This window comes from Magnolia sinica, chromosome 14, assembly GCF_029962835.1.
Source record: "Magnolia sinica isolate HGM2019 chromosome 14, MsV1, whole genome shotgun sequence".
Taxonomy (NCBI): domain Eukaryota; kingdom Viridiplantae; phylum Streptophyta; class Magnoliopsida; order Magnoliales; family Magnoliaceae; genus Magnolia; species Magnolia sinica.
The window spans coordinates 60,474,795-60,493,557 of NC_080586.1; the positions used below are offsets into that span (position 1 = coordinate 60,474,795).

Below are 18,763 nucleotides of genomic sequence, written 5' to 3' on the forward strand. Positions count from 1 at the left end.
CGACTTACAGCTACCATAGATGGGTCGCATCAACGGCAACTCAAAACCATTCATATCCGACCAGTTTTTCGAGGAAAGAGCAATGGACGGTACGAATTTCCAAACTGATACTGATTATGGGCCCCACCAGCGTCACTACGTAACAAATACGCAGGCCCTGTTTTGCGTCCGGACGTTGTCCGTTTTGCGGACGTTTGCATGAACATGGTGATGATCGGATGGGTAATCTAGACCGTCCATCGTGTAGGCCACTCAAAAACGTCCCAAGGGACAGTATTCTTTTGGAAAGAAACACAGGAACAGGGGAGTTTGGAGGATCCGATTTTGGCTGCGAAAGGAGGGTGCTGCGCAAGCCTTCTCCACCGCCTTTGCTTTCGCACTCCAGCAAACAGGGTCGGTTCTTCCACCTCTAGCCGACCTCAAGGCTGCTATAAAAGAGAAGTTTAGAGAGAGAGGGGGCCACCCGATTGTGGACGTGAATGCAAGAGAGAGTTTTTTTTTGTTTTTTTGTTTTTCTTTTCTTTTCTTTTTAGAATTAGTTGATCATGTCTGTGGTTAGCTAACCTCTTAGCTAGGGCTAAGAGGTGAAGCTTGTAGCGTAATTGGGATGGTTGCTTTGTTTTAATTCATGTTTTGTTCAACTTTTATGGATTCTAGTTATTTATGAAGATATATTCTTGGTTTTTAATGGTTTGTTGTGACTCAAATTACAATAGATCTGCGATATATTGATATGTCTTCTTTTTCTGAATTGAGATTGTGAAATTAGTAAGATCTATTGTTCACCATCGTCTCATGGGCATGTTAGGGTGATGGAATCCTTTCTAACCTTCACAATTCTCTTAGGGTTGACTATGAGATTGGTAAATTACTATTGTTTGTCATCGTCTCCTAGGCATGGTTAGGTGACGGGATCACTTCCAAATCTTCACCACTCTTATCTATTGATGATTGGATCCATGAGAAGTTCAGAGATCTGACAAATCTCTTCTTACCAATTGGATAGGATAGGACTCTAATTCCAGTTGTGTTCTTGAATCATTGCAAGGTAGCTTCCCAATTACTACAAGTGGATCCTTGGCACCCTAGTTCCCACATTTATTTTTATTAGTTTTTAATTAATTTATTCACAATTATTTTCTTCCTTTTACCTGATTTAGCTTTCATCTTATCCTAGTTCTAGTTCTACTTAGTTTCAGATTACGTACAGGTTTCTATCCTTTGGGATTCGACCTCGGTCTCACCGAGTTTATTACTACATCAGAACCCTATACTCGGGGAGTGAACAATATACCTAAAATTGGAGAATATAAGTCCTTGCAATAAAGCAAGTCTTCCATATTAGCCTTCCGTATGGTCCAGTTCGAACCATTAAGGCTGATCATCCTTGATGAGCTACCTTTCATAATTTAAAACCGATCCTACCTGTTCATTGAACTTAGCTCTGATACCACTTTGTTGGGGGCCTTGCACAAAACCTTAGGATCTAGCCTCCCAAAACAAACCAGAATTATGGGATAATAAAGCAATGACATAAATCAAAGCATAAACCACACAACACAAGAGATTTTTGTGGAAAACCCTCAAAGAGGTAAAACCACGGGACCTCGTCCAGATCAACAATTCACTATGAAGTAAAATATTACAACCTTCTTCACTCACACAGGAGTGGATAAACAATAAGAGAATAAAAGAAAACGGAGAGATCTCATCGATTACGAGGACGTGGAAGCGCTGAGATATAATAGATCACCTCTACGAGCATAACCTCCCTTCCACAAGCTTCCTCTCTCTCTCTTTCTCTGTCTCACACACCTGTAATAGCCCTAAACCCTTTGGCAAACCCTTGCAAAGCTTTAGAAAACCCTCTTACATTGCCTAGAAAGGCCCTAGGTACCCATATTTATAGATTTGGAAACTCTCTTTCGCACCTCTTGCGAAATCGCCTTCAATTTTCTTAGTCCGCACAAGATCCAGACTCAAATCTGCGTAAGCTCGATTGGTCGAGTAGAGTCCTCGATTGGTTGACCACTGTTCACTCAACTGGTTGAGCCAGCCCTCGACTGGTCGACCACTGTTCACTCAACTGGTCAACCATTGTTCACTCGACTGGTCAAACCGGCCCTCGACTGGTCGACCACTGTTCACTGAGCGCTAGACTTTAAGTCGAGTGACCCTCGACTGGTTGAGCACTGGTCAAGCAGTGCTCTCGACTGGTCGAGCAGTGCGGTGATTCCACTGTTTGTGGCATCCGAACCGCACCACATCTCCTCTGACCTGAGGAGGAAAACTCCATCAGTTCTGCGTATAATTTCTAGTATGGACAGTCCTCGAAGAGCTAAAACAGGATTTCTGCCTGAGCTCAGATGACCACCCAACCCAATCGCTTGTCCTCTACGCACAGAGCCGTCCGAACAGAGCTCACATTTCGGGTAGTCTATTTTCAACCCTAACAGCTATTATTAAAGTCTCTAAAAAAATTAGAAAAATAACAATTATCTCTTCCTCCCACCTTCAACCATGCACCCAGTGCGCATGCATGCCAAATTGCTAAGCTATTTGGATGGCATGGGATGCTTGCTGCACAACATACATACGTGCGTTTCTAGAGCTATCATTACCATGATTAAAAGACTTGGTGGCTCGGAGTACTAACCGTTAGGGTCCTCTGTCAGGCGGAGACTTGCATAAGTTGGGACTGAATAGACCCATCAACATAGAAATTAAAGTCGCATCGGCCATGATTACCCTTTTCAATTTTGCTAGTGAAAAAGAAAATTTCATAAACAATTACCAATTTACATGGAATTTACATTTCTGTACCTTTTCCACTTAAAAAACAGCCTCATTAATAAATATAGTTATCATTTGACTGCCTTCAATCACATTTCTTTATTGCTGATTGGGTGTGCGTTCGATCAATTAGGTCGACTGCTTGCATGCCCATCATGATGTTTAAGTAAATTCCACCCTTCCCACCAGGTGCATTACACGATATTAAGCCAAGAGCTGAAAAATCATCTCATTTGTGATTCAGGTGGACCACATGAATGGAAATTGCGTACATGGCAACAATTGCCCTCCAAGCTAAATTTTGGTATTTTATCTTATTGTTAGATTGGATTTTATATGATGATGACAACGGACTTTATAAAAATTAATAATTTAATTCGTGAACAGAGTAGATTTTGCAGACACGTATGAGCCCCACCAAAATCAAATCCCTGCATCCGCAATTGTAGAGAAGAGTGATTATTTAGAAAGAAAAAGAACATATGAGATACACCTCTTGATTTTGGTGGGGCACTTGATGTTTATGAAAGATCCACTCCAGCCATTAGATTTCTATTCCCATGTTAGGCACAGAGAAAAAAAATACATATAAGGCTGACCTATGATTCCTGTGGGCCACATCAAATGAATCAGTTGAGGAAGAGAGACATAATCCATGATTTTTATAGAGCCCACAACAATAATTATATAAAATACACTCCAACTATTAGATTACACGTAAAAATTTAGGCCTATTCCGCGAGAAAACATACCGATCATGAATCACGTCAGACACTCCAATGTAAACAGTTCGTAAGGGAGGCATTGCCCGTCCACTCTTTCAAGTGACGTGGTCCACCTAACTTGCAGATGTAGCAGACTTTCTGGCCTGTGGCCGGAATATGAGATGACACACTTAGTGGTATTTTTTTTATTTTTTTTTCAAAGTTAAAAATAATAATAATAATAATAATAACAATAATAATAATAATAATGATAACTGATAGAAGATGCCCAGGCACGTCTCTTGTTCTAAAAATCTTGCCAGCCCACTCTCGAGCTGAGCACCACATGAACATCCAAAGTAGACATCAGAACCCCATACGAACTACCCTACGAACGTTCCTAGATCCAACACACGTGCCATATTGTCACATGTGGGGGCCTCTTTTTTTTTTCACTTTAAGATGGAACGTCTCTTTCTAACTTCTAAGTCTTAATACTCTCATCCCAGCATAATGGTGGGGCCCACTTTCACAGGGCCCCTTAGATCACGGGATTAATATCATTCTCAGCCGAAATGCAAAAAGGGTCGGTTGGTGGAAATAAAAAATAAAATAATAATATAAATAATAAATAATAAATAAAGGGTGACCGAGTCAAGAAGCTCGGCTATTATGAAAAGCCGACCCACCAATTAGGAACCTTCCAAAACGTCCAAATTCCCTGTATAAGTCCCTCCCTCCATCTCTTCCCATTTTCTCACGGAATGACCAAAAAAATCACCATCTTTTAATCCGTGCGCCAGCATTTTTTATTTGTTAGCTTGTTAGTACACCCCACTATCAAATCACACTTCACTGTTACCCACCCCCACTAGGTATCGATACCAAGACCTCTGTTTCAAACCATATGATACTCTGGCATATATACTACATGATCCTACTCGCCCACACATATTCACTATAAATGTGTCCCTTAAGTGGTCTGTTTTTCAATCATGGGTCTCATCCTGACCGCCCATATCTCCCAGTTAGATTAATGAGATTTTGGTAGTCGTTGGATTTTTGTCTATTGAATTTGTACAGCTGACCTCTTCTCTTAACCTGACCCATCAAGACTATTACTGTGATTTTTTGGTCATGTGCATTTCAAGATTTGGACTACTTTAAATGTCTATTCTTATTGATCAGTTGGTTAGAATCATCTATTGAGTTTGAAATTTTTAGCCACGTTCCTCCGTTGTTGACCACACAGATCAGATGGTTTGGATTGCAGTATATACACGAAATATTCACGTGAATGCCTGCATGTATATGATCCAGCATGCTCCTTTTGAGTATCATAAAAGATTGAGACTAATTAAAATGTCTATTTCCTGGACATTGATCAGATGGTCAAAGTCATCTAACGAGTATGAACTTTTTTTTTCTATCCCCTCCCATATTGGCCGTACAGAACAGATGGTTCGGATTGTAGTAGATACATGAAATATGCACGGTGACTGTGTGCATGTGTATGATCCACTATCATCCTTTAGAGTATGATACAAATCCTTAAAGCACGTGCAAATCGAAAAGGAGCGTTAAGTTTACCGCGCAATGAACCGGTCTTGGTACATTTCTACTCACTGTCTAAGGAGTCGAACTGGGTAGTGTAGTAACACACGGTGCTGAAAAAGCACGGTGGCCCCCACCATGATGTATCTTTTATCACGGAATCCATCCATTTCGGCAGCTCATTTTAGAGAATGATCCAAAAAAATGAGGCATACCCAAATATCAAGTGGACCAAACCATATGAAATAGTGGTGATTGAACGCCCTCCACTGATTGTGGGCAACAAAAGTTTTGGATCAAGCTGATATTTGTGACTTAATTAATAGGTTGAATGGAAAATAAACATTACTCTACCCCCTAAGAAGTTTCTAATGGTGGACATTTAATCCTCATTATTGTTTTCTATGGTGTAGTCCACTTGAGATTTGAATCTGCTTTATTTTTGGGATGGTAAAACAGCTAGCTGAGCTTTTCCAACACCGATCAGTACCGACCTCCCTGTTGTGTGCCACACTATCCATATGAGTCCAGCGTCCATGTAGTTACGTGGCGGCTGAATCCATACCATAAATCTGGTGGGCTCCTCATGGTGCAAAATCACATGGAAAGAGATTGTTTGCTAAGTAACTCAGTATGCTATAGTTTACTGAGCTCCATGGAGCCCACCATGGTTATAAGACCCGTATCATATCCCGTACTAATCCGTAGGCCTCCGCAGTCCTCTCGGTCTAATTCCGGCAACCCACAATCTGTTATCAGCGTTTGCGCGCAATTCTGAGTCGTGTCATGTATATCAAAGTCGGCTTGACCCGAGACTTATACTAATGAGACCGTGCCGTCGCCGCAATTTCGATGTCGCGTCTCGCACGCCGAGGCGATACCCACGCAGGAGATGTGGGCCCACGTTCAGTTCGAGAAAAAATGCCGCGCAATTGCAAACCCAAGAAAACATCACATCAATCACATTAATCCCATCAATCCAATCAATCAAGTGCACAATCAATTCAAGTACACTTCCCATCAACCCACACCTCTCTCTTTCCCAAAGTCAATAATACTCATACCTTTCCATCCCATCTCTTACACACCCATCACTCCTCATCACCCCATCACCTCTCACCCATCCCTTATTAATCCATCACCCCTCTCTCTCATTTCTCTCTCATTCCAAGCAACCCAAGGAGAGATCCAACGACCAAGCCTTCCAAGAGAGAGCTAGGTGTGGCCCACTTCCTACCCCCTCAATCCTCACCATCCAACCCTTAGATCATCATCTGCACCATTGAAGGAGCTTCTTAGGAGCCTTGGAGCACTAGGGAGGAAGAAGAAGGAAAGTTGGGTGATTTTTAGTATTTGATTTTGTGATTAAAGGGCCCACATATGTAGGACCCATCTTGATGTATGAATTATATAAGGAGGGCCCATAGTTGTGGGGTCCCTCCCCTCCTCACTCTCTCTCTCTCTCTCTCTCTCTCTCTCTCTCTCTCTCTCTCTCTCTGTGTGTGTGTGTGTGTGTGTGTGTGTGATAGGCGGGGCCCATTAGATCCACATGTGTGGACCCACCAGATGAATGCGTTTCGTCTATGCCATCCACCGTCTAGATAGCTGGATGGTGGAAACCCACCATGTTGTGTGTTAACTGCACACTGTGCACCCACAGGGAGCCCAACGTGATGTATATATTTTATTTATATTCACACCTTCCACACACATGGACCCCACTTTGGTGTATGTATCTGATCCACACCGTTCATTTTAGTTTTTCCAGCTCATTTTAAGCGTTGAGCCAAAAAAATAAAGTCAATCCGAATCTCTGATGGGCCATAATGCAGAAAATAATGATTTTGGGTGATTTAAACTATTAAGGCCCGCTGTGATGTTCCTATATACCAAAAAATATTGTATATTGGGCTCATTAAATCTGTTACGAGCCGGGGAGACCAATAATCGGCATGGATCCCCTTGATATGGGCCCCACCTATGAAAAACTTCACAAAAACAAAATAAAATAAAATAAATAAAATAAAAACATATGTATGTGGGACATTGTTGCTGTCAGTGTCCTCTAGACGCTGCAGCAAGCAGCGTCCTTGCTGCTTCTTTATGGGTGGGACGGTAGGCCCGATCACAGGCCCCACTACGATGTATGTTACACATCTACACCATGCATTTGATGGGTCCCGTTTGGGAACTGGGATTCTCCAAAAAAATCAGCCATACATGGGACTCAGGTAGTCCATACCACCACAAATAGTAGTGAATTGAACGTCTACCATTGAAACCTTTCTGAATCACAGAAGTTTTGGATCGAAATGAAATTTGTGTTTCCTCTTTATTTAGGTCTATGTGAGCTTATGAACAGATGAGATGGAAAATAAACGTTATGGTGGGCCCCACGGATGTAGAATGGCTAGTGTGCCGTGCAGCTACATAGCTGCTATACTGCACGTCAGTCAGCTCTTGACGTCAGTAAACTCTGTAAGGCCTGGACACTGGAGTGTTGATGCATGTATTATATATATATATATATATATATATATATATATATATATATACATATATATATATATATATATATATATATATATATATATATACACACACACACACATATAATGTTATATGGGGGGCCCTACGTGGGACCCACCTTGATGAAAGTATCCTGTATCCCACCGTCCAGAGGTCTAGACGGTGGGCATTTAATTATGATCATAATATTTTATAATATATATTATCATATTATATTATATTATATCATATTATATTATATATATGTATATTATATATATATATATATATATATATATATATATATATATTATGAGAGAGGGATGTTGTGGTGGGCCACTGCTACGTGGGACCCACCTTTATCATGTTTTATGCACCGTCTAGAGACGCTAGAGTATGGGAAGCCTCCTACCACTGTAAGATTATAATATATTATATTATAATATAAGATTATATTGGTGGGCCACTACGTGGGCCGCACCATGATATATGGTTATATCTGCACCATCCAGTTGCTGGATGGTGCAGTAAGCATGGCAACCATGACGTCCATTTTACGGGTGGAGCCCACCGTGATGTAAGCCATGACGTCCATCCATTTTTATGGGTGGAGCTCACCATGATGTTTCCCTACCACCCATCCATTTAGCGACTGGCCCCACCATGATGCATGTGTTGTATCCTTAACGTCCATCCATTTGGCGACTTCATCTCTAGGCTTGAGACTAAAAAAAAAAAAAGACAGATCCAATATCAAGTGGACCACACTGCAGAGAACAGTGGGATGAACGCCCACCATTGAAAGCCTTTTTAAGATTACAGGGTTCTGGATCAATATAATATTTATTTTCCTTTATATCCAGGTCTTTGTGACCTTATGCACTGACTAGATGGAAAATAACTATCATGGTGGGCCCATTGGAATTTAATGGTAGAAATCATTATCACCACTGCCATTTGTGGTATGGTCTAGATGATCCTTTGGATATGATGCATTTTTTTATGCTCTATAATGATCTCTAATAATGGATGAATAGTGCATTTGATTCGGCCCATTTGATCGGCTCATTTGATTCGGACCATTTGATTCGGCCCATTTGATTCGGCTCATTGGTGCAGCTCATATGATATGGCCCATTTGATGTATATGAGGTCCATGTGTAGGGCTCACCTGTTGCATATTTATGGCCCATTGATGTGGCCCACTTGATGTATGTTGAGGCCCATGGGTCATAGCCCATTGTGATTTATGTTATATATTGAGGCCCATGGGTCATAACCATTTGTGATGCATTTGAGGCCCATGGGTCGTGGCCCTTGGTGATGTATATTAGGCCCATATATGCAGCCCGTCGTGTTGTATGCATTGTATATCCATGTCGTCCATTTGTGTAGCCCGCAGTGATGTATTTGTGGCCCATATGATGAGGCCCATTGTGGTATATTTGCGGCCCATTGAGGAGGCTCAAAGTGATGTATTCATGGCCCATGTGGTGAGGCCCAATGTGACATTTATACGGCCATGTGTAAGGCCCGATGTGTTCTATATGAGGCCCATTGTGATGTATTTTCGACCATTGCGTGAGGCCATGGGCCCACTATATATTATGTTTAGCTCTATATGGGCCACTCCTTGGGAGCAATGTTGGTTGAATGTCCACATTAATGGGCAATGATGGTTAAATGTCCACATTGTGACCTTCCCTTAGGACGACTGTCGAGGCTGATTTCGATTATCGAGGCCAATTGTTAAGGCCGATTCTGATTGCCAATTCCGATTGTCGAGGTCAATTTCGATTATTGAGGCCGATTCTAATTGTTAAGGCCGATTGTATAGGTTGATTATCGAGGTCGATTCCGATTGTCGAGGCCTAATGTAATGTACATGCTGTCCGTATTTGAGGCCTATTGTGATGTATATTCAACCTGCATTTTAAGGCCCAATGTGATGTATATTAGGCCTATGTGATGAGGCCCATTGTGGTGCATTTGAGGGCCAGGCGATGGAGCCCATAGTGATGTATATTAGGCCCATATGAGAGGTCTATCATGATGTATATTGAGCTCTTGAGTAAGGCCCATGGTGTTGTATATTAGGCCCTTGTGCGAGGCCATGGGTCCAATATATGTTAGGCTCTATGTGGGCCATTCCTTGGGGGCAATGTTGGTTAAATGTCTACATTATCGAGGCCAATTATCGATGTCGATCATCAGTGTCAGTTATTGATACCGATTATGAGTATATGACAGCATAACATCATGATACATGCCCATACGCATCATCTGCATGTTTGTTAGGAGATGTGGTTGACCATTGCATATCTCACTGGGTAGGTTATTATGAGACTCCATGATAGGCGGAGATTATCTCAAATGAGCGCACGGTATGCGCAGGATTGATGTATGAGTAGATTGTATGACTCATGCGTCTTGCATTGTATGTTGTGATTACTATACGCCCTAACGACATCAGGGCCGTAACCTCCACAAGCATATCGTGGATGGCCAGATAGGACACCGAAATATGTTATTAGCATCGGGCTGCAATAGATGGTCCTGAGTAAAAATTCCTAAACCCTCTTGATACCAGAGGACGCCCCAACTTCGAAACCGAGTGAATGTATGCGAGTGCATAAGGGCCGTATACCAGTAGGCCGCGTCTCCCACTGTGTCGTGGTCGGTTGGAAGGGGGTGTGGCCTTACCCGCCTGAGGGAGTAGGCATAGCTAGCCTGAGTTTGACCAGCTCCTAAATGGGTCTACTATCGATGAGCAGGGTCGATATTGGTAGGCAGGTAGTGAGGTCTCTTCCACTTACCCAGTTGTATTTTGCACTTGATGGGGCGACAAGCTAGCGTAGAGTATAGTAAACCCCAGTGATAATCCTAGATATGTACAGTACTGATTTATGGAGCAAGAGTTGCATACTCAATATTATATTCATTCATCCATTCATTCACTATCCACTCAGGCTGGTGGTGTGCAACTAATTGTTATGTGTACCCTCGCAATGGCCAGGATTTCGGTTGGGGCACGCAACTAACCTGAGATCAGGAGTCTACCACATTAAGTCTAACTATCCAAATTTAGGTATGAAACTGGTTTGGATAGAAGTCTCTTGTTATGGACCCTATAGCCTGCGATACTACGTACTATCATCCCGACTTCACGCTCAAGCTTGATCATTTCATTCATACCACATATTACATTACATTCGCGGCATATAATATTTTAAGTTGTTATGTTTCTGCATCTATATGACCTACAGGAGGCTGACGGTATTTATAGATCTTCCGAATTGCATGTTGTATTGCATCATCGGTATCTGATATTTGGCTCATTATGTCTCCACATTGCATAGTCAACCTACATTACCTTTTCAGTAAATGACATTGTCTTGCTATGTCTTTTCATCGCATATACTAAATGAGATTGATGATATTTTATGGACTTTCTAGTATTTCCGCTTACTCTGATGTTGTATGATTTATGAACTCACCAATATTTCTGTTTACTCAAATATTACATTCTGAGCACGCCTATACTGCTCACACACTAACACCACCCTCTAAACTTTCTATAAGCTTATCCACGATAGATGTGTGCAGGTGACACTAGGACATAGTCATAGCTGAGCAGGAGCAGGAGCGTGCAGCCGAGCCTCGTGAAGATTTTATTATATACATGTATTTTTCCTTTTCAGTATTGTACTCAAATGATTATATTAGTAGATATGTGGTGATGATGTTGTTCTTATGATTTGGGTATACTTGTGGTTATGCTTTTTACGAGAAAAATTCATATTGAAAATCCTCCTTATAGGATCCCAAGACTGGAAACTGGCATATAGGCGCTAGGAGCCGAGAATGGAGTGCTATGGAGGCTGTCAGCACCGGATTCAACAATTGAAAATTTTGCGAACCCGGTTTCTGAGTTTAGTGCATGACAATGGATGTATGTGTATTATCCATGCTATTTATCAAAATTTCCAGCTCATTTTAAAACATGAGCCCAAAATTAAAGTATATCCAAAGCTAAAGTAGAATACACTATAGAAAACAGTGGGGATAATTGACGTCCAGAAACCTTTTTAAGGCCCGTGGTAATGTTATTTTCTTTTCATCTAATCTATTTATAAGGTAACTCAAATATTGATGAAAAAAAAAAAAAAAAAGGAATAATAATAATAAATATTTACTTGATCAAAAAAGAATCTGTAAGTTTACTCATATATGGATGAATGGAAAACACAAATATCAGCTCGTGGTTCAAACATGGATTAATGGAAAATAGAAATATCAGAGGATATAAAGCTTTTTTCTCCCCGATAAGTTTTGACGGCTTTCAATTCTCACTGTTTCTTGATTTTAAATATGGTTCAATTTTGGAATCATGCCTTGAAATGAGATGATAAAACATGCTGCCAGTATCGATAAGACATACATCTCAGTACGCAATCCGCTTCCACAATACACCAGTTGCAAACTGGTCACCTTTTGACAAATATCACAGAGATTTTGAAAATTCGGTGATATTATGGCAGAAAATTCTTCAAAAGATCTTAAAGTGAGGTTTTAAAATCTGGGCAGTTCATAATTTTTGTGATTTTATCACTGATTCATGGCAACTTAATGAAATAAATACTTAAAAATTTAAATTAATTCATTTTATCCATATTTTAAAGTTTTAAAATTATTTATTAATTTATAATAAATATTATTTAATATTTATTTCAAAGGAGATTTTACAATAATATCACGAGAAAATGTCAAAATGTCGAGAACGATATCTATCACTATTGCCGCCTTAGTTTTTCATTGTCCGTTTGGATGACCCAATAGAAATCAGAATTTAATGTAGGATAGAGATTATCCACCATAAGCCATCCAAAACAAGCCGCGAAATGGACAGTCCAGATTAAGAAACAGTAAAACCAAAAACCAAGGGCACAAGTTGCTAGCAACTAACCAGGATTGGTCCAACTCACAACGGACTAGAGTCGGCAGGCAAAGCGCAATGGAAACACAAAGTCAAAAAGTCACAATCTCTAGAAGAAAAAAAAGAAAAAAAGAAATGCGGATAGAAGAAATGAAGGAAAACTCAAAACAAGACAAGGAAAGTTGCGTGGCACGTTAGACAAAGAAACCCACCATAAGAAAGCAATGCAAGCCGACTGATAAAGAGAGCTTTCCATACGTTTCTATTCAACCCAAATGCCTGTGGAAAGTATAAAAGAAGAAAGAAAGAAAGAAAGAAAGAAGAGTACGAAAAACCACTAAGTTCTCCCTCTTGCATTTCTCATGAACTGTGGAATCGTGTTGGGCTTCTATTGCTGGAGTTGGGAGTTCTTAACTGCCCTTCTTCTCTTCTCAACCTAAGAAATCTCTTTCCTCTGACTTTCTTTCTTCTTCTTCTTCTTGTTCTTCTGGTTCTGGTGTGGCCTTTGTGGTAAGGGAATATGTCACAAGGGATTTGTATGGAGGGAGAGAATGAAAAGGGTCTTTTAGAACATGCGAAAAGAATCTCCCCACCACCTTTCCTTTTGAAAACACACATGCTTGTTGAAGATCCAGCGACTGACGATATAATCTCATGGAATGAACATGGGACTGGATTCGTCGTCTGGCAACCGGCCGAGTTCGCACGAGATCTCCTTCCTACACTTTTCAAGCACAGCAATTTTTCCAGCTTCGTTCGCCAGCTCAATACCTACGTATGTAGACTATCGGCTCAGCAACTTTTTATTTTTATTTTTATTTTTTCATCGGTGCCTTGACGTCTTCGATTAATTGTAAAGATGCATTTGATGTTTGATTAGTCAATCTTGATTTTTTTTAATAAAAAATCCAACAAGATATGAACAAATTGGAAAAAAATGATAATTAGACTAATTTAATGAAAAGTATCATGATTTGTCAAGTATATCCAAGTTATCAAGCTCTCTATCAAATATGTGGCATTTCTTTAGAAGATCGGGTCCATTGATCTGGTAGACCAGATAATTGATTGGCCATACATTTATAAATCAAACTCGCCAGATTATTCTAGCCATTACAAGAGAAAGTCCTAATAAAAAACAGTTAATATTTGCAGAAAAATTTAAAAAAAATAATTCCAAACAGTGGCTAGAACAATCGGGCACCTGTGATTTTGGTTGCATGGTCTACCCATGGTAGAACCCAACAGATCCAGATCTGGAATATGCCACACACACATAAATTTTCTCGTAGGAACCAGAATTTAAATAGGCTTACCTGCAAGCAAAGGGGTGCATGGCTCATGTGGGCCCAACAGTAATGTCCTTCAAAATTCCATTCTGTCCATCGGGTGCATGATTGCATTTTAAGCCTAGCTATGTCTCAGAAAAACAGGCAGAGTCGTGATTCAGTTGGACCACATGAAGGGAAACAGTTTGGAGGGGGGCACCCACCCCTGAGAGTTTACAGGGCCTACTGTGATGATTATGCATAATCCACTCGGACCATCAGTTATGCCATCCATCCTTGCAGCCAAGGTCCAAAAATCTAGCTGATCTGTGAGAGAGAGAGAGAGAGAGAGAGAGAGAGAGAGATTCTTGATATATCTAACATGTAAGCATTTCAAGTGTGGAACAAAAAAAAAAAAGCATGTCTGGCTTGACTACCTAATTTAATTTATATTAAAACAAATTTTCCTCAATATAACAAAATTTAAGCATTTTATGGTTTAAATGCTAATAAAATATTGGTAAATTAATGGAAAATGGATTTCGAGAAACTTCCGTCGACATCCAAATGATAAATTCTTAAAATGATACATCGGCATCATATTCTATATTTTGAACATTGATATGTATATATTTATAATCATAAGGTTCTGATTTTCAGGGATTCAGGAAAGCTGCATCAGGCCGTTGGGAATTCCACAATGAAATGTTCCGACGGGGTGGGAGAGAGTTACTATGTGAGATCCATCGAAGGAAAGCATGGGCTAATAAACATACCGCCGCTCCAACTAAAACGCTCCGACAGGAGTCTGATGATGATCATGGGTCATCATCAACATCATCGTCCATGGGACAGGGAAGTCTCTACGACGAGAACCAGCGGTTGAAGAGAGAGAATGGTGTGCTATGCTTGGAGCTGGTGAGTATGAAGAATAAGTGCAAAGAGCTTCTTGATCTGGTGATGGCTTATGCAAAATCAGAGGATGTAGTGGAAGATGAAAGGCCTAAGCTATTTGGAGTGAGGTTAGAGGTTCAAGGAGAGAAGAAGAGAAAGAGAGCAGAGATTAGTGAGAATATCCGTGCTTTGTTATCCCAGTCATGCAAGTAATACATGTATAAAAAATAAATAAAAAGAAAAACCTTGAATGAGTGGGCCACTTACAATCAGGTGGCACACAAATTTCTCGTGAAATAGTCTAAGAATACCGAAGGGTAGACATAAATCGTTTCACGATTCCTTTACCAAAAGAACAAAACAAACTTTCTCCAATATCTTGTTTGCTTTCTCGTTTCTTCCGTTCAATTTTGAGGCCGGATCCAATATAAACGTCTCTGGAATAAGCTTAACGTAGAAATCGATGTGTGAATCCCATCGTGATGTTCCAATGACATCCAACCGTCCATCATGTGCACTTCTCCTATTCTCCTTGGATTTCAAAACTCAAGTGAGCCATACAATGTAAAATCATTACTAACCTCTGCAAAATCACATGTTATGGTCCACCTGAGTTTTAGAATGGGACGATTTTTTTGGGTGTCCATCATCCTAGTTGGGTGCATCTTCTGAATGTTTTAGATGGCCTATGAAAATTCAGTGGGCCCCACATATAATCTGGAAGGTTTCTAGTGATAGGTGTCCCCATCTCAACTGTTCACTGTGCTTTGGCTCACTTGAGTTTTGGATCATGATGTAGAGTGGGTCACGGACAGTTTCATGGCCAAGATAGATCAGAAAAGGCCTGGTCGACGATAGAAGTGATCCGGACCATCGGACCTTAGATCGGGCGTATCTTACAATCCGGAATGAGTTATCAAGCGTAAAATATATTATTTTGGGGTAGGACGAGCTAATTTAGTCAACCAACATGGCAAAAGCCGGGTTGCCCACACACAGAATATGCGAAATTCCATCATATCAACGGTCGAATTCCATAATTTAATTTCGTTTTTACTATAAATAGCAAGTTTTAGTTTAATTATAACTCTTCATCCATTGGGCTTTAGGAGTTGTGCCCAACATGAAAAGTGCTTAGAATAATTAGGAGAATAACATGGTTAAGCTAAATAGGAAACTTACTATAAAAAGTAAATTTACTATTTATAGTAAGTTACAAATTTATAGGAGTTTTAGTTATAGTTTGCTTCTGATTTCTCTCTTATTACTTGGTATCCCTATTTAAAGGGTTGTGAACTCATTTATTTGATTCATTAATAAATGTCGAATTTATTAGAATTTATTTCTATTTTCTCACTTTATTTCCTCGTGGATTCGAGAAGTCTCTGTGAGGAGTCTAGAAAAGCTCCGTGGATTCGGAGTAGTTATCCTTCAGGAAGATGGTGATCGACCTCATCACGTTTATCCTTGCGTCAATTAGTATCAGAGCGAGGATTCCCCTCGGGTCGATGGCAAACAACGAAGGTATGAGCCAAAATCCTGTGGACGGTGATTCAGGGATTCGTTATCTTACGGGAAGAATAGAAGCTTTCCACAGGGAGAATCAGTTGACCATGTAATAGCTGCAGACAACCCTTGACCATCTTATGGATGTATTACTTCCGCCCCGAGCCCTAGGCGATACTCCACTGCTTATGGTTTCTCCACTACCCGTGTTTCCTGTATGGCACAACCCAGATTTCTGTAGAGCACTACCAGTGGAAAACTGTAGGGCTACACCAAATAATTTAAGTCTAGCGACAAGGACCTTAATGAAGGTTTTGCCCGATGACCAATCCATAGAGGCGATCATCTAGATCGTGCTAAAATAGACTATCGAGGTAAGGTTAAACTTCCTAGTTTTAATGGTTTATTGTGCATACAAGATTTTCTCGATTGACTAGTCGATGTAGAGAGATATTTTTATTACATGAACGTGTCAGATCATCAAAAGGTAAAATTGGTAGCATTTAAATTAAAATTTAGTGCTTCTGCATGGTAGGAGCAATTACAACTCTCACGTGCCCACCAAAACAAGGCATCCATCTCATCATGTCCACTGATAAGATGTCTTCTTCAATCACGATTTCTCCCCGGTGATTATGAGCAGATATTATTCCAGCAATACAAGAATTGCCGATAAGGAAATCAAACCATCACAGATTACACTGAAGAATTCCAGCAGTTAGCAACACGAAACGATATGTCAGGATCTAAGTCACAGAAAGTGGCATGATTTATAGGAGGGTTGTGATCGATAATTCAGGATCAAATTCAGATGCTCCCAGTTGGAACCATAGATGAAGCGGTTCAATTGGTAAGTAGGGCAGAAACACAGCTTGTGAGAGTTTTAAATCGGCCTTATCTTCCTTCAACTCGACTCCCCATAATGGGTCCTACGTAGGATCCAGTGCTAGCACGAGAAAAAGAACCAGTAGGAGAACGTCCTTAACCTCCTATAACCGTAAACCATGATGTGGGGAGTGGCTCATCTAGGTCTCAATGTGTAGCACCCATAACAGCGGGTCCGAGTAAAATTACAAATCCTTACGTTTGGCCAAGATCAAACAATTATTACCGCTGTGGCCAACCGAGCCACTTATCAAACACTTATCTTCAATGTCCCACAATACACTTAACCATAAACGAAGGGGGCATTAAATGTGAGGTCGCAGAAGAAGACCCTAGCTTTGATGAACATGAACAAGCCATTGAGGAAATAGTAGATAGAGATGAATTGATAGGCGAGAATCATGGCGAATCTCTAGTTGTGAGGTGATTACTATATGCCCCATAGAAGGAATTACATCCACAGCGACACAATATATTCTGCACGCAGTGCACTGTCAACGGAAAGGTCTGTGATGTAATCATAAACAGTGGTAGTAGTGAGAACATCGTCTCAAGAGTGATAGTGGATAAGTTACAGCTATCAGCGACAAAACAGTCATCCCCGTACTCAATTGGCTGCATAAAAAAGGTAAACGAGACCGAGGTAACTGAACAATGCACTATCTCATTTTCAATTGGTAAAAATTATAAGGATAAAATACTTTATGACATGATCGACATGGAAACATGCCATATGTTACTCGGTCAACCCTGGCAGTCGGACCGTGATGCGACCCATCGAGGACGAGACAATGTGTACATATTTATTAAGGATAGTTGAAAAATAATCCTTGCCCCTATGGCACCAGAGAACTACCCTGAAGCCTCTAAATTGGAGGGGAGATCCCTCTTGACGATTCAGGATTTCATTGAGGAATCCAAGAAAATCGGCGAGGTATATGCCGTAGTGGTAAAGGACGAGGAATCGGAACCCTCAAACATTCTTCCAAGTTTAAGACTATTACTAAATGAATTTAAAGAAGTCTACCCTGAAGATTTACCTAATGGATTGCCCCCCATGAGGGACATCCAACATTACATAAATCTCGTCCCTGGAGTTAGCTTGCCCAACCACCCTCATTATCGGATGAATCTGAAGGAGTGTGAGATACTTCAAGGGCAAGTGGAGGAATTGATCCGTAAGGGTCTCTTGAGAGAGAGCATGAGCCCACGTGCCGTACCAACATTATTAATGCCAAAAAAAGAAGATAGAAGTTGGCGCATATGTGTTAACAACTGGGTAATTAACAAAATTAACATAAAATATCAGTTTTCAAAACCACGGTTGGACGACACGCTCGATATGCTAAAGGGACCAAGGTATTCTCTAAACTAGACTTAAGGAGCAGGTACTATCAGATTCGTATCCGACTCGGTGATGAGTGAAAAACGGCATTCAAGACAAAGGAAGGGTTGTATTAGTGATCGATCATGTCCTTTCAGCATATCAAATGCACCAAGTACTTTTACGCATTTGATGAATCAAGTTCTAGAACTGTTCACTAGCCAATTTGTGGTAATATAGCCAGGATGAGACGGAGCATAGGAAACATCTCAAGAAGGTGTTGGAGGTCCTACAAATTAATAAGTTATATCTCAACTTGAAGAAGTGTAGTTTTTTAACGAACAGTGTTGAGGCACAAAAATATTCATTGCATGGCCATTGCATTGGTTAG

General features: G+C 40.5%; 1 protein-coding gene across 1 annotated transcript; it reads left to right on the forward strand.

Moving 5' to 3' along the window:
• Positions 1–12,743: 12,743 nt before the first annotated feature.
• LOC131225877 (heat stress transcription factor B-3) lies at positions 12,744–15,032 on the forward strand. Its single transcript, XM_058221475.1, has 2 exons — positions 12,744–13,270; positions 14,424–15,032. Exons 1-2 carry the CDS (start codon positions 13,016–13,018, stop codon positions 14,868–14,870), a joined length of 702 nt encoding a protein of 233 aa, XP_058077458.1. The 5' UTR covers positions 12,744–13,015; the 3' UTR covers positions 14,871–15,032.
• Positions 15,033–18,763: the final 3,731 nt, after the last annotated feature.

Excerpts from the sequence above, each read along its gene's own strand:
- LOC131225877 (XM_058221475.1), top strand. The coding sequence starts at position 13,016 with ATGTCACAAGGGATTTGTATGGAGGGAGAGAATGAAAAGGGTCTTTTA. Across the intron at positions 13,271-14,423 it reads TTCGCCAGCTCAATACCTAC|GGATTCAGGAAAGCTGCATC; the intron begins GTATGTAGACTA and ends TCTGATTTTCAG.